The sequence below is a fragment of the Pan troglodytes genome, chromosome 1 (genome assembly GCF_028858775.2).
Source record: "Pan troglodytes isolate AG18354 chromosome 1, NHGRI_mPanTro3-v2.0_pri, whole genome shotgun sequence".
In the NCBI taxonomy this organism is placed as follows: Eukaryota; Metazoa; Chordata; class Mammalia; order Primates; family Hominidae; genus Pan; species Pan troglodytes.
In genome coordinates this window covers 193,152,767-193,167,157 of record NC_072398.2, presented here as the reverse complement: position 1 = coordinate 193,167,157, position 14,391 = coordinate 193,152,767, and the positions used below count along the sequence as shown (strand labels likewise).

Sequence of the window (14,391 nt, the reverse complement as noted above, 5' to 3'; positions counted from 1 at the left end):
AATGGCAGAGTTGACTAGTTGTGACAGAGACCATGGAATCAACAAAGCCTAAAATATTTACTGTCTGGCTCATTACCAAAAAAACCTTGCTGACTTCTGATCTAAAAGACCAAATCTTACATTAAAAAATGAGATTACAGGCCAGGTGTGGTGGCTTATGCCTGTAATCCCAGCACTTTGGGAGGCTGGGGCGGGCAGATCACCTGAGGTAAGGAGTTCGAGACCAGCCTGGAAAACATGGTAAAACCCCGTTTCTACTAAAAATACAAAAATTAGCTGGGCATGGTGGCAGGCGCCTCTAATCCCAGCTACTTGGGAGGCTGAGGCAGGAGAATTGCTTGAACCTGGGAGGCAGAGGTTGCAGTGAGCCAAGATCGCACCACTGCACTCCAGCATGGGTGACAGAGCAAGACTCCGTATCCAAAAAAAAAAAAAAAAATTATATAATATTCATTACCCTGCAACTTGCTTTCCTCATGTAATAATAACATTGTGAATATTTTTCATAATATCTATGATATTCTAGTATGTATGCATGGTAATAAACAAGACAACAATGATGAACAATAGTGATACCTTTATACTTAATAAAAGGTCAGAGGCATTAAAAACAAAAAGGTAAAATGTGAGGGGGGAGACCCAACACAATGTCCTGAGGGCCTGCCTCCCCACAGGCACTAACTAAAACAAGCACTCTTCACTTTAGTTCAGGGAAGGGGAAAGACTACAGTTCTTCTATCCATGGTCAACCTCCAATCCACCTCTACCCCTACAGTTCGTAGGGCAAGAGTGGTAAGGGCAACTGCCTACAAAGTCCAGAGAGGGAACAGAAATACGTGAAGCAAGGGAGGTGGGTTGTGGCATACTGGAGAGAATGCATGCCAGTCACCTCAAGGGCTTCAGCCAAATGCTGCCATGGGAATATGCAGGCCAGGGATTACCAGAACTCAAGTGGCAAAATTTTGACTTTCTTTTTTTTGAGACAGGGTTTCTTTACTCTGTTGCCCAGGCTGGAGTGCAGTGGTATGATCATAGCTCCCCGCAGCCTTCAACTCCCGGGCTCAAGTGATCCTCCCACCTCAGCCTCCAAGTAGCTGGGACCACAGGTATGGGCCACCACATCTGGATAATTTTTTAATTTTTCTGTAGAGATAGGGTTTTACTATGTTGTCCAGGCTGGTCTGGAACTCCTGGGCTCAAGAGATCCTCCCACCCCAGCCTCCCAAAGTGCTGGGATTATAGGTGTGAGCCACCACATCAGACCCAGAAATTTTGATTTTTACATGAAATCTACCAACTTGTAAATAAAAGCAAGTACAGTTGACCCTTGAACAACATGCGTTTGAACTGCACAAGTGGACTTACACTTGGGACTTTTTTCCACTTCTGCCACCCCTGACACAGCAAAACCAACCCCTCCTCTTCCTTTTCCTCCGCCTACTCAATGTGAAGACGATGAGGATGAATCACCTTTACAATGATCTACTTCCCCTTAATAAATAGTAAATTTATTTCCTCTTCCTTGTGATTTTAACATTTTATTTTTTCTAGCTTACTTTAAGAATACAATACATAATACATATAACATTCAAAATATCTGCTAATCTAAACTGTTTATGTTATCAGTAAGGCTTCCAATCACAGTAGGCTAAGGCCATTGCTAGCTCAGTTTTGGGGGAGTCAAAAGTTATACTAGGATTTGGTTGTGCAGGGGGTTATGGGTTGGGAGGCCAGCACCCCTAGCCCCTGTGTTGTTCAAGGGTCACATGTAATTGAAAATAACTTAAACACACTGTATATACCAAACTAAAACCTCTTTTTAGGGCAGATCTTGCCCTAGTGCCAACATACGTTTTAAGGTCATTTTGTAACAACTCTGCTTCTAGAAGGCAGAACTCAGAAGGATCACTTTGGGATTGGGCAGAAGTGTGGTGATGAGTGGGGCTGTCCACCAATCTAGAAGTGCTCAAAGATTAAATTGCCCACTGGAGCCAAAAGGGAGCAATTCTTTTTTCCCCCCTCTTTTTTTGAGACGGGGTCTAGCTCTGTTACCCAGGCGGGAGTGCAGTGGCGCAGTCAAGTCACTGCAACCTTGAACTCCTAGGCTCAAGATCCTCCCCTAGACCTCCCAAGTAGCTGAGACTACAGGCGCACGCCACCATGCCTGGCTGCTTTTTAAAAATTATTTTTAGTAGAGATAAGGTCCTGCTACGTTGCCTAGCCTGGTCTTGAACTCCTGGCCTCAAGCAGTCTTCCCAAAGCACTGGGATTACAAGTATGAGCCACCACCACCAGCTGATGATTCTCTTCTACGTCTATCAGCTGAAGGAGGGGAAATTCAGTGATTCCTTTTTTTTTTTCTTCATTTCAGTGATCCTGATTGCCAATATGATAGAAGGTGAAGTCAGAAATTATGTGAGGCCAGGCGCAGTGGCTCACACCTGTAATCCCAGCACTTTGTGGGGCCGAGGCAGGCAGATCACTTGAGGTCAAGAGTTCGAAACCAGCCTGGCCAACACAGTGAAACCCCGTCTCTACCAAAAGTACAAAAATTAGCTGAGCATGGTGGTGCGTGCTTCAAATCCTAGCTACTCAGGACGCTGAGGCAGGAGAATTACTTGAACCTGGGAAGTGGAGGTTGCAGCGAGCTGAGATCAAGCCACTGCACTCCAGCCTGGGTGATGGAGCGAGACTCCATCTCAAATCTATGTGGGACAACTTCCAGCTTCCAGTCCGGACAGAGTTAAAACTCATAAGCCAATAGTGTGACTTTCAAATTTTCATTGTGACACAAAGTAAGAAATACATTTTACACTGTATATACATACATTCTTCATATTATATACATATCCATATGTGTAACTGAAACAAGTCTATGAAACAGACCTTATCCTTACTATGTGCAATGTCCTCTGATTTTTTTTCTATTCTATTGATGTCTTTGAAATGCTGATTATAAACCACTATTTTAAAACCCAATGAAAAGGTGCAATCCAGTTTGAAAAATAGTTGACTAACAACTACCACTGAGCATAAGCTTTGCAACCTCCTCATAGTTGTTATTATTATTATTATTATTATTATTATTATTATTATTATTTGAGACAGAGTCTCGCTCTGTTGCCCAGGCTGGAGTGCAGTGACATGATCTTGACTCACTGCAAGCTCCGCCTCCCAGATTCACGCCATTCTCCTGCCTCAGCCTCCCAAGTAGCTGGGACTACAGGCGCCTGCCATCATGCCTGGCTAATTTTGTTTTTTGTATTTTTAGTAGAGATGGGGTTTCACCGTGTTAGCCAAAATGGTCTTGATCTTCTGACTTCGTGATCCACCCGCCTCGGCCTCCCAAAGTGCTGGGATTACAGGCGTGATCCACCCTCCTCGGCCTCCCAAAGTGCTGGGATTACAGGCGTGAGCCACCACGACCAGCCATAGTTATTACTTTTGTTCTGTTTATAAATCATTATAGGTAGTAACATAATTAAAAACGAATGAGCTATATTTGTCAATGATATTAGGTTGGTGCAAAAGTATTTGCAGTTTTTGCCATTACTTTCAATGGCAATTACTTTTGACCAACCTAATACCTCAATAATACTAGGGAAAAGAAAAGGAATGGGCTTGTGTGCCTCCAAAACATATGTACAAAAATGTTCACAGCAGCACTATTCATAATGGCTCCAAACTGGAAACTACCCAAAGGCCCAACAGGAAAAAGAACAAATATTGGTATATTCATTTAGTGTATTGTGGTATATTCACTTAGTGTAATATTGTTCAACAAGAAGAATGAATGACCTGTAACTGTATGTAATAATATGGCTTAATTTCTTAAACATAATGTTATGAGAAGAAAAGCCACACATAAACAAGTATATGATTCCAATCATAAAAGCATTAAAAAAAAAAAAACAGGAAAAACTAATCTTAGTTGTAAATCAGAATAGTGGTTGTCTGCAGGGAGAGATCATGGCTTTTGGGGGTATGTGAGGGGGGGCCCTCTGGGGTGCTGGGAATGTTATTTTGTTTGTTTTCTTTTGTTTTGAGACAGAGTTTCGCTCTTGTCACCCAGACTGGAGTGCAATGGCACGATTTCAGCTCACTGCAACCTCTGCCTCCACGGTTCAAGTGATTCTCCTGCCTCAGCTTCCCGAGTAGCTGGGATTACAGGCGCCCGCCACCACACCCGGCTAATTTTTGTATTTTTAGTAGAGACGGAGTTTAGCCATGTTGGCCAGGCTGGTCTCAAACTCCTGACCTCAGGTGATCCGCCTACCTCAGCCTCCCAAAGTGTTGGATACCACGCCTGGCTGGGAATGTTCTTTTTGACTGGGGTGCTGGTTACATGGGTGTGACGAATTGTGATGATTCATCAAGCTGTACCTTTATAATACATGTGCTTTTCTGTATGTATATTGTACCTCAATAAAAAGCTTGTTAAAATTTAAAAAAAGGAAAATGCTGAAGCCCCTGCCAAGCTTCAGGGCAAAAACGCTGGGAGCAAAGTGGGTAGGAACAACTTTCACAAGTAGAGAAGACAAGAACAGGCTGAGCTTTCCAGGCCTGGAGCAAGGAGCAAAGAGCAAAGGGCAAAGAAGAGGAGAATACAGGTAGCTGTCTGGGACCAGGATGGATCCTGGAGCTGAGCAGCCAAAAGGCTTCGAGAAGGCCATTCCCTAGCACCTTCAACTCTCCTCTAACAAAAGATCTGAGCAAACCAAAGTTCATTTCTAGGATATGCATACATATGGCTGCTGAGAAACCCATAAAATCATTATCTCATATAAATTTACTATTTGATTTTAACAAGTCCTGATTCTCTCTTTTTTTTCTTTTTTTTTTTTTTGAGACAGGGTCTTGCTCTGTTGCCCAGGCTGGAATGCAGTGGTGTGATCATGGCTCACTCCAGGGCTCAAACAATCCTCTTGCCTCAGCCTCCCAGATAGCTGGGACAACACCAGCTAATATTTTATTTTTACTAGAGATGAGGTCTCTATTAAAAAAAATATTTTTATTAGAAAATACCACCACCACACCCAGCTAATATTTTATTTTTACTAGAAATGAGGTCTCACTGTGTTGCCCAGACTGGTCTCAAACTCCTGGGCTCAAGCCATCCACCCACCTCTGCTTCCCAAAGTGCTGGGATTACAGGCATGAACCACTGCACATGTCCCTAATTTTTTTTTCAAGCAAAGAAAATTTAATCCTGGCCGGGCGCGGCGGCTCACACCTGTAATCCCAGCACTTTGGGAGTCCAAGGCGGGCGGATCACGAGGTCAGGAGATCGAGACCATCCTGGCTAGCATGGTGAAACCCTGTCTCTACTAAAAAATACAACAAAAATTAGCCAGGCATGGTGGCGGGCGCCTGTAGTCCCAGCTACTGGGGAGGCTGAGGCAGGAGAATGGCGTGAACCCAGGAGGTGGAGCTTGTAGTGAGGCGAGATCGCGCTACTGCACTCCAGCCTGGGCGACAGAGCGAGACTCTGTCTCAAAAAAGAAAAAAGAAAAAAGAAAAATTAATCCTATTGCTTCAAGGAATTGTGGCCTTAGTTTGAAAGGCTAAAATCAATTTCCACATCTGAGATAAACACTGGGTACCAGGAGCATGATCTATAATTAAACCCCAAGGGATAGTGCTTCTCTCTCTTGATTATATAAATTGTGATAGGAAAGGCTTCCCTTTTTCATAAGTACTTGGTGTCCCCTTATGCCAGGGTATTTTCCTGGTGACCCTAGGGCTCCAGAAAGCTCGTTAGTCGTATGTCATAGTCTTGGCCAGAGAAAAGACTCCTAAGCTATTTAACACAGTTACATGTTAAAGGGATATTATTCCTAGAAATCTTAGGCTGGGTAGCTTTGAGGGCATCTAGACCACCCAGTGCAGAAATTTCTTTTAGAACATTAGTTGTAAAATAGGAATATGCATAAAAATCATGTGATGTACCCATTTAATCTTTTTCTCTTTGCTCTTTAGTTTGATTCATTTCTATTGATTGATCTTCAACTCAACTGATTCTTCTGTCATTTCCAATCTGCTGTTAAGCCCCATCCAGTGAATTATTTCAGCTATATTTTTCCGTTTTAGATTTCCATTTGGTACACTTTTTATGGTTTCTATTCCTCTGCTGAGATTTCCTATTTGTTCAATCATTACAAGCATATTCCTTTATGTCCTTGAGCATATAATAGCTCTTAAAAATCCTTGTCCCATAAAAAAATAAAAATAAAAAAAATCCTTGTCTGTTAATTTTAACATTAGATGGGTCATCTTGGGGTCCATCTCCACAGATTACCTTTTCTCTAGTGGAGGGATCATGTTTTCCTGTTTCTTCACGTGTTTACTAATTTGGGATTGCTCTGAACACTACAAATGATATATTTTAGAGACTCTGGACTCTGTTACACTTCTTGGAAGTGTGTTGACTTGTTTGTCTGAATATTCCATTAACTTCATCTCCCTTGCAGTGGATGCAGCTATGATCTTTGTGTAGATCTTTAGCCTTGGCTGGGCTGCTTAGAGCCTATCCCACACATCCATGGCGCAGGGGTCAGCCAGAGATTCGGAGAGAGTTTATACACAGAACTTGGGGCTCCCCCTTAGTGACTCTTTCCTTTCCAGGCTACCTGCCTTCACTTTCCAGGTGCTGTGGCCACCCTGAACTCTGTCCTCTGGTTATTCAAGCCAGTAAGATTGAGTTTTTATAAGTTTGGCTGCCTCGCTGGGTGCCAACTGGGGCTTGCCCAAGGTGGATAAGCCATAAAACTTGCAAGCCTACCCAGTGCCTTTACCATCTTCCAAGCAATCCCTTCTTCCAAAGTTACCTCTGCTTGCTATTGGTTGCTCACCAGTGCCTTTCCACAGTTGTTTTTTATATTTTGTCTAGAATTTTTAGCTGTTTTCTGCGGGAGAGTTGGTCTCATAAGAGCAACTCTGCCACTACCAGAAGGAGAATTAGGCCTTGTCGTGCTTACATAAAAATGCAGGTTCAGATGCCACGGTCAGACAAGCTGACTCAGCAGGCTTCGGGGGAGGCCCAAGAACCTACAACTTCAGAAGTGCTGTAACTGACTCCACTAACCACTTTTTCACAGCATTCCTGAATCATTCAGTCTCTGTTCAAATACTTCCCATCATATTTATTCATTATGCACATAATCACAGAAAATCTAGCCTATGCTATATTTATTTACCAGGAAAAACGACAACAAAAAACCCAAACTCAAAATTAGTGTTAGCAATACTATAAAACTCTCATGTTCAACATGGAGGAGGCTGCATAAGCTCAGACTCAATGCATTGGTTTGTAAGTTGCATCATGGAGCCATGGGAATGGCAGTCAAATTTCCTAACAGCTTGAATCAAAGCAATCAGATTAAGATAAAGTGGGCTTGTCCTTTAGCAGATAGAGGCCTGTATATGTGTAAGAGGTTTTCTTCAAAAAGCTAATAAACTTAAAGAAGGGAAATTTTTCTCTCCCCATTGCACAGAAAAAAATAAATAAATAAAATTAAAATTAAAAAGGAAAAGACCAAGCCAGGTCATATAGATAGGATTTGAGAAAGTCCAGAAACTAGAATTCTGGTTATGTCTTACAGTACTAGACTTTAAGTTCCTCAAGGACAAACTATACCAACATTTTTAACTACTATAAGCTCAGTACTGGCACAGTGCCTGGTCAATAAATATTTGCTAAATGAGTAAAAAAAAGAAATTTTCTGGGGCCAGGTTACCGAGTGAGTGACCTGCATCAAAAGGAATCAGGCATCAGAGAGAACAGGCTCTAATAGAACTCTTATCAGAAGAAGAAAAAATCCTACATGGTCAGTAATTAAACACAATTAAATTTAGAAAACTTCAAAGACTGGCCTGCCTCAATTTTCCCACCAAAAGGAGTGCTTAATTCTTGCCCTTATTTTTCTGGCACTGGTATTACAGGTACACTTACCGTACTGGAATTTTCTCGCAATTCAGAATCTGTGGACAGAAGGCTCAAGTCACTTAGACAAAGTGAGTGATTTGTATCCTGTGAAAGAGAAAAAATTCAATTGAGTAACAAAAATCAGGATTTACAGTGGCATATCATGTAACAAAACATTTGATTACAAAGTCCCTAATGTTCCACATGTCTACATGTATTATCTGAAGAAGTATAAGCCAACCAAAGCAAGGGCTAAATGAATTAATTTTTTTAAAATTATACTTTTAAGTTCTAGGGTACATGTGCACAATGTGCAGGTTTGTTACATTATGTATACATGTACTATGCTGGCGCGCTGCACCCATTAACTCATCATTTACATTAAGTATATCTCCTAATGCTATCCCTCCCCTGCCCCACCCCGTGAATTAGTTAATTTTTAAAAATCCTGATATTCTTAGAAGAATATCTTACATTTCTTAAAAATGATTAATAAAGAGTTTTAGAGGCTGGGCGTGGTGGCTCACGCCTGTAATCCCAGCAATTTGGGAGTCTGAGGCGGGTGGGTCACAAGGTCAGGAATTCGAGACCAGCCTGGCCAACACAGTGAAACCCCATCTCTACTAAAAATACAAAAATTAGCTAGGCGCGGTGGTGTGTGCCTGTAATCCCAGCTACTCGGGAGGCTGAGGCAGGAGAATCACTTGAACCTGGGCGGCAGAGGTTGCAGGGAGCCAAGATCACGCCACTGCACTCCAGCCTGGGCGACAAGAGTGAGACTCTGTCTCAAAAAAAAAAAAAAATAATAATAATAATAATAATAAAGAGTTTTAACATTATCTTATGACTAAGGCTCCAAAGTAACAAACCTATAATAATGTGAAATTAATACTATCTGTATACCTGGTCTCATCATTTACAGTGATTTCACATGACCTCATTTGCCATTCATATAAACCTTGGAAGTATTACTCTATATCCCCATTTTTTATTCTTTTTGTAACAAATTGCCACAAACTTATATTCCCATTTTAAATATCAGAAAACTGATGCTCAGACAGTAGGAATCAAGTGCCCCAAAACACACAGCTAATTAGCAGAAGACAAATCCAGTGCTTCTGACTGAAAAGTCAATGGTCCTTCCACCACTGTGTTTCCCACATGGGCACTGAAAGGCTCCTTACTCAGAGTGGTACTGGGGATTTAGAATTCAAATTCCACTGCCCAGGCTAAGTGAACTCTGGAGTCCCAGAATGCCAGTCACAATTCACACTTTAGGTGGTAGCCCTGCTTACCTCAGATGCTCCTATTCATGCACACACTCAACAAACATTCATAATGCATCTACTATGTATTAGACATTGTTCCAGACCCAGGGATACATTAATGAACAAACTAAACTCCTCCCCACGTAGAGCTTACGTTCTAGCAGAGAGGACAAAAAACAAATAAATATACAATGTGCGAGAGGATAAGTGTTATGGAGAGTAAGGGCAGTAGGGAACTCTGGGATAGGAGTTGCTCTTTTATTGGGTGGTTAGGGAAGCCCTTTTAGGTAAGTGGCATTTGAGTAGAGAGTGAAGGAAAGAGGGTATCAACCATGCACATATCTAGAGAAGATGTTCCAAGCAGAGGGTACAGCAAGTATAAAGGCCTAGGGGCAGGAGTGGACACTCCTTGGTTCAAGAAACCACAAAGAGGACCATATGGCTGAAGTGAGAGGAAGAAAAGTAGGCAGGGCACAGTGGCTCACATCTGTAATCCCGGTACTTTGGGAGGCCAAGGCAGACAGATCACTTAAGCTTAGGAGTGCAAGACCGGCCCAGGCAACATGGTGAAGACCACATCTTTACTAAAAACACAAAAAAAACCCGGGTGTGGTGGTGCATGCCTGTGGTCCCAGCTAGTTGGGAGGATCCCTGAGCCAGGGAGGTGGAGGTCACAGTGAGCAGAGATTGCACCACTACACTCCAGCCTACAGGACAGAGCAAGACCCTGTTTCAAATAAAATAAAATAAAACAAAAATAAAAGCGAGGTAGATGAGATCAGAGAAGCAACCAGGCCAGAATGTGTAGGGCGCTATAGCCTACTATAAAGACTGACTTTTACTTCAAGTGATACAGGAAGCTACTGGAGGCCAGGTGGGGTGGCTCATGCCTGTAATCCCAGCACTTTGGGAGGCTGAGACAGGGGGTGGGGGCGGCGGGGGTGGGGGAAGGGAAAGACTGCTTGGACCTTATCTCCATTAAAATAATTTTTAAAAATCTATAAAATAAAAATTTAAAAAGCTACTGTGGGTTATCAGCAGAGGACAGACATTATCTGCTTTATGGTTCAGAAAGATCACTCTGGCTGATATATGTAGGACAGTCTATTGTGGAGTGGACAGAAGAGAGGGAAAAGGTCCTAAGAAGCTCACTTAACAGGTCATTGCAATAATCCAGGCAAAAAGACAACAGTAGACTGAATAAAGTAATCAGAAGAAGTGATGGGATTCTAGATAAATTATCAAGGATGAGCTGGCAGACTTTGCTGGCGGATGTGGAGTGTGAGGGAAAAAAGAGTCAAGAATGACTATAAGATTTTTGGCCTTTGCCACTAGAAAACCAGAGCCGCCATTTACCAAGACGAGGAAGACTGCAGGAAGAACAGGTTTGGACATGTTAAGTTTGACAAGAGTAGATGATATCTGGGTGAAGACGTCGAGTAGGTGGTTAAATACACAAGTCAAGACACTGATCTTGACCCTGACTTCTTCCCGCTCACTAACAGATATACAGAGAAGACATTTTAACCTTTGATTGTGATACACAAACAACTGTTGAAGTTCTGTGGTACCCAGATCAAGAGACAAAAACACTACACACCTCTGATCCATTGTGTTGTGGAAGTGCATTGTATGAGTGTCCTTTGTTATCATGACCTTTCATGTGACTTTTGAGACTGTATTGAGTGCTGAATGTTTTCTCACAGCCATTACTGGGGCAGAAGAAGGGTCTTTCACCTGCAAGAATAACAAAGTAGTGTTAATTTACCATAAAGTCATTTCACTGGATTAAGAAATCTACCTTTCCCTAATAGAGGTAAGTAAGTATTTTTAAGAGAGTTTGGGTAACAGTTGTTAAAAGTTCAATAAATTACACATTAATCATCTCAGTCCTCAAACTCAATGCTGAGCAAAGCATTGGGAATGCCTACCGCTGGGAAGTTTAAAGAGTAGATTTGTTAGCCGCCCCGTCCGGGAGGGAGGTGGGGGGTCAGCCCCCCGCCCGGCCAGCCGCCCCGTCCGGGAGGGAGGTGGGGGGTCAGCCCCCCGCCCGGCCAGCCGCCCCGTCCGGGAGGGAGGTGGGGGGGTCAGCCCCCCGCCGGGCCAGCCGCCCCGTCCGGGAGGGAGGTGGGGGGATCAGCCCCCCGCCCGGCCAGCCGCCCTGTCCGGGAGGTGAGGGGCGCCTCTGCCCGGCCGCCCCTACCGGGAAGTGAGGAGCCCCTCTGCCCGGCCAGCCACCCCCTCCGGGAGGGAGGTGGGGGGGTCAGCCCCCCGCCGGGCCAGCCGCCCCGTCAGGGAGGTGAGGGGCGCCTCTGCCCGGCCGCCCCTACTGGGAAGTGAGGAGCCCCTCTGCCCGGCCAGCCGCCCTGTCCGGGAGGGAGGTGGGGGGTCAGCCCCCCGCCCGGCCAGCCGCCCCGCCCGGGAGGGAGGTGGGGGGGGTCAGCCCCCCGCCCGGCCAGCTGCCCCGTCCGGGAGGTGAGGGGCGCTTCTGCCCGGCCGCCCCTACTGGGAAGTGAGGAGCTCCTCTGCCCGGCCACCACCCCATCTGGGAGGTGTACTCAACAGCTCATTGAGAACGGGCCATGAAGACAATGGCGGTTTTGTGGAATAGAAAGGGAGGAAAGGTGGGGAAAAGATTGAGAAATCGGATGGTCGCTGTGTCTGTGCAGAAAGAGGTAGACATGGGAGACTTTTCATTTTGTTCTGTACTAAGAAAAATTCTTCTGCCTTGGGATCCTGTTGATCGGTGACCTTACCCCCAACCCTGTGCTCTCTGAAACATGTGCTGTATCCACTCAGGGTTGAATGGATTAAGGGCGGTGCAAGATGTGCTTTGTTAAACAGATGCTTGAAGGCAGCATGTTCGTTAAGAGTCATCACCACTCCTTAATCTCAAGTACCCAGGGACACAAACACTGCGGAAGGCCGCAGGGTCCTCTGCCTAGGAAAACCAGAGAACTTTGTTCACTTGTTTATCTGCTGACCTTCCCTCCACTATTGTCCTGTGACCCTGCCAAATCCCCCTCTGCGAGAAACACCCAAGAATGATCAATAAAAAAGAAAAAAAAAAAATACAAAAAAAAAAAAAAAAAAAAGAGTAGATTTGTTTCTCACAGGTTGTTTTTTTTTAGAGTGTCTCTGTATTGGTTTCATCTCTTAAGGTTGAATACCTGAGGTCCGCCTCTGAAAGAAACCCAAACATTCTAGGTAAGGCTGAGCTAATTAGGCTCACCTGAAGATATATAGGATCTATATCTCTGTATATCCACCTAGCTCTACAGGTCTCAATGGAAAATTGATAGTTACAGGCTTGATGAAACAAAAATTGGCCTAAACTCACCAGTATGTGTACGAACGTGAGTTTTAAGGTGGTGGCTTGCTGCAAATGCTTTTCCACAGCCATCGTGATCGCACCTAAATTTGTTAAGGAAAGAGAAACAGGAGTCATTAGCTAATAGACCTTTATCCTGAACATCTTTTTTTTTTTTTTGAGATCGAGTCTCGCTCTGTCCCCAAGGCTGGAGTGCAGTGGCGCAATCTTGGCTCACTGCAAGCTCCACCTCCCGGGTTCATGCCATTCTCCTGCCTCAGCCTCCCGAGTAGCTGGGACTACAGGTGCCCACCACCACGCCCAGCTAATTTTTTGTATTTTTAGTAGAGACAAGGTTTCACCATGTTAGCCAGGATGGTCTCGATCTCCTGACCTTGTGATCCGCCCGCCTTGGCCTCCCAAGTGCTGGGATTACAGACGTGAACCACTGCGCCTGGCCTCTGAACATCTCTTATAAATAGAAACTAAAACAAATATTCAGAACACTAAGATCAGATCAATGACACTGGTTTTAGAGATGGGAATGATGAGAGGTTCTTGAAAAAGTAAGGTGGCATATCTGGGATCAGAGAGAACTGAGAGCCCAGGATAAGTATTTCTTGTCCTACAGGTAAGGTCCATGTTGAAAGCCCTGACAACAAAAGTCTTTTGATGAATTACTTAACAGACCTCTGTTGACAGTGACAGTCCATATGAAAAATCTGCCAGTGAAACATTAGGAATATCAAGAGTAAGCAAAGTGGCTCTCAAATATGTACATGGCTTGCAATATAACATAAAGAACAAAATCAATCAGAAGATAGGCTCAAGTAACTTATCTATAATCTTGTGTGTCGAGATCTACTTCCTTCTCTTTTACTGTCTTGATAACCAAAGCTAAAAGGAATCTTTCCCTCCTCAGAACTCCTAAGGCTTTTCTTTACATTTCTTTTATGGCAACTCTCATTTCCAATCTTATTTTCTCTGTGGATACATCTGGTATCTGCTCTCCTAGAGTGTAAACTACTTGAGTACAGGATCCACGTAGCTCTTTCTGTAGTTCCTGCACATAGCAGACATTCCTTAATTACTTATATGAATGAATGCATTTTCTTATAAACCAAAATATTTTATTTCTTTAAATAGAAAGCTTCTCTAAAGCATTTTCATTTTTAATTACATACAATCATCATCATGTCTAAAGTCTCATTGAATATTCAAGAAAAATGCAGTTTTAATCATCACAAAAATAAATGCATGTGACTGGATAGAAATCAGAGTCCTCTCAGCAGCCTACGGGGGGGGGGGGGGGGGGGGGCGGGGGGGCGGGGAATAACCTAAGCTTCACAGCATCCATCTGCAGAGTAACCAATTACAATCTAACTACTCTTGCCCTTAAAGGGATCATGACTCAGGAATGCATCTGTAACTTAAAAACACAATTCCTTTTTTTTCTGAGACATGGTCTCTCTCTGTTGCTCAGGCTGGAGTGTAGTGGCATGACCATGGCTCACTACAGCCTTGACCTCCCAGGCTCAAGCGATCTTCCCACCTCAGCCTCCTAAATAGCTGGGACCACACGCATGCGCCACCACTCCCAACTAATTTTAAAATTTTCTGTAGAGTCAGGGTCTCACTATGTTGCCCAACCTGGTCTCGAACTCCTGGGCTCAAGTGATCCTCCCACCTCAGTCTCCCAAAGCGCTGGGATTACAGACATAAGCCCAGCCCACAATTCCATTTGATTGGCATCTAAGAGTTGACTGTCTCTAACGACTTTTTATTTCTAAGTACCCTAACAAAACGAGTGGTTTAAGAAGGAACAGGTAGCATATCTAATGCCTTGAATATCCCCTGCCAAAATTCAAATACATTGTTTATTTATTTTT

At 43.7% G+C, this 14,391-nt stretch overlaps 1 protein-coding gene across 5 annotated transcripts in view; it reads right to left on the bottom strand.

Annotated features, from left to right (window-relative positions):
* The window catches only part of MTF1 (metal regulatory transcription factor 1), a 47,039-nt gene that overhangs the window by 10,306 nt on the left and 22,342 nt on the right, over nt 1–14,391 (bottom strand). For all 5 annotated transcript variants that reach the window (XR_010158217.1, XR_010158223.1, XM_009453047.5 and 2 more), the window contains 3 exon segments: nt 12,533–12,606; nt 10,793–10,929; nt 7,952–8,029 (listed from right to left, as the gene is read on the bottom strand). Coding sequence is in view for 3 of the 5 variants with exons in the window: in XM_009453047.5 (XP_009451322.1) it covers nt 7,952–8,029; nt 10,793–10,929; nt 12,533–12,606 (289 nt within the window). In the remaining 2 variants the exon portion in view is untranslated.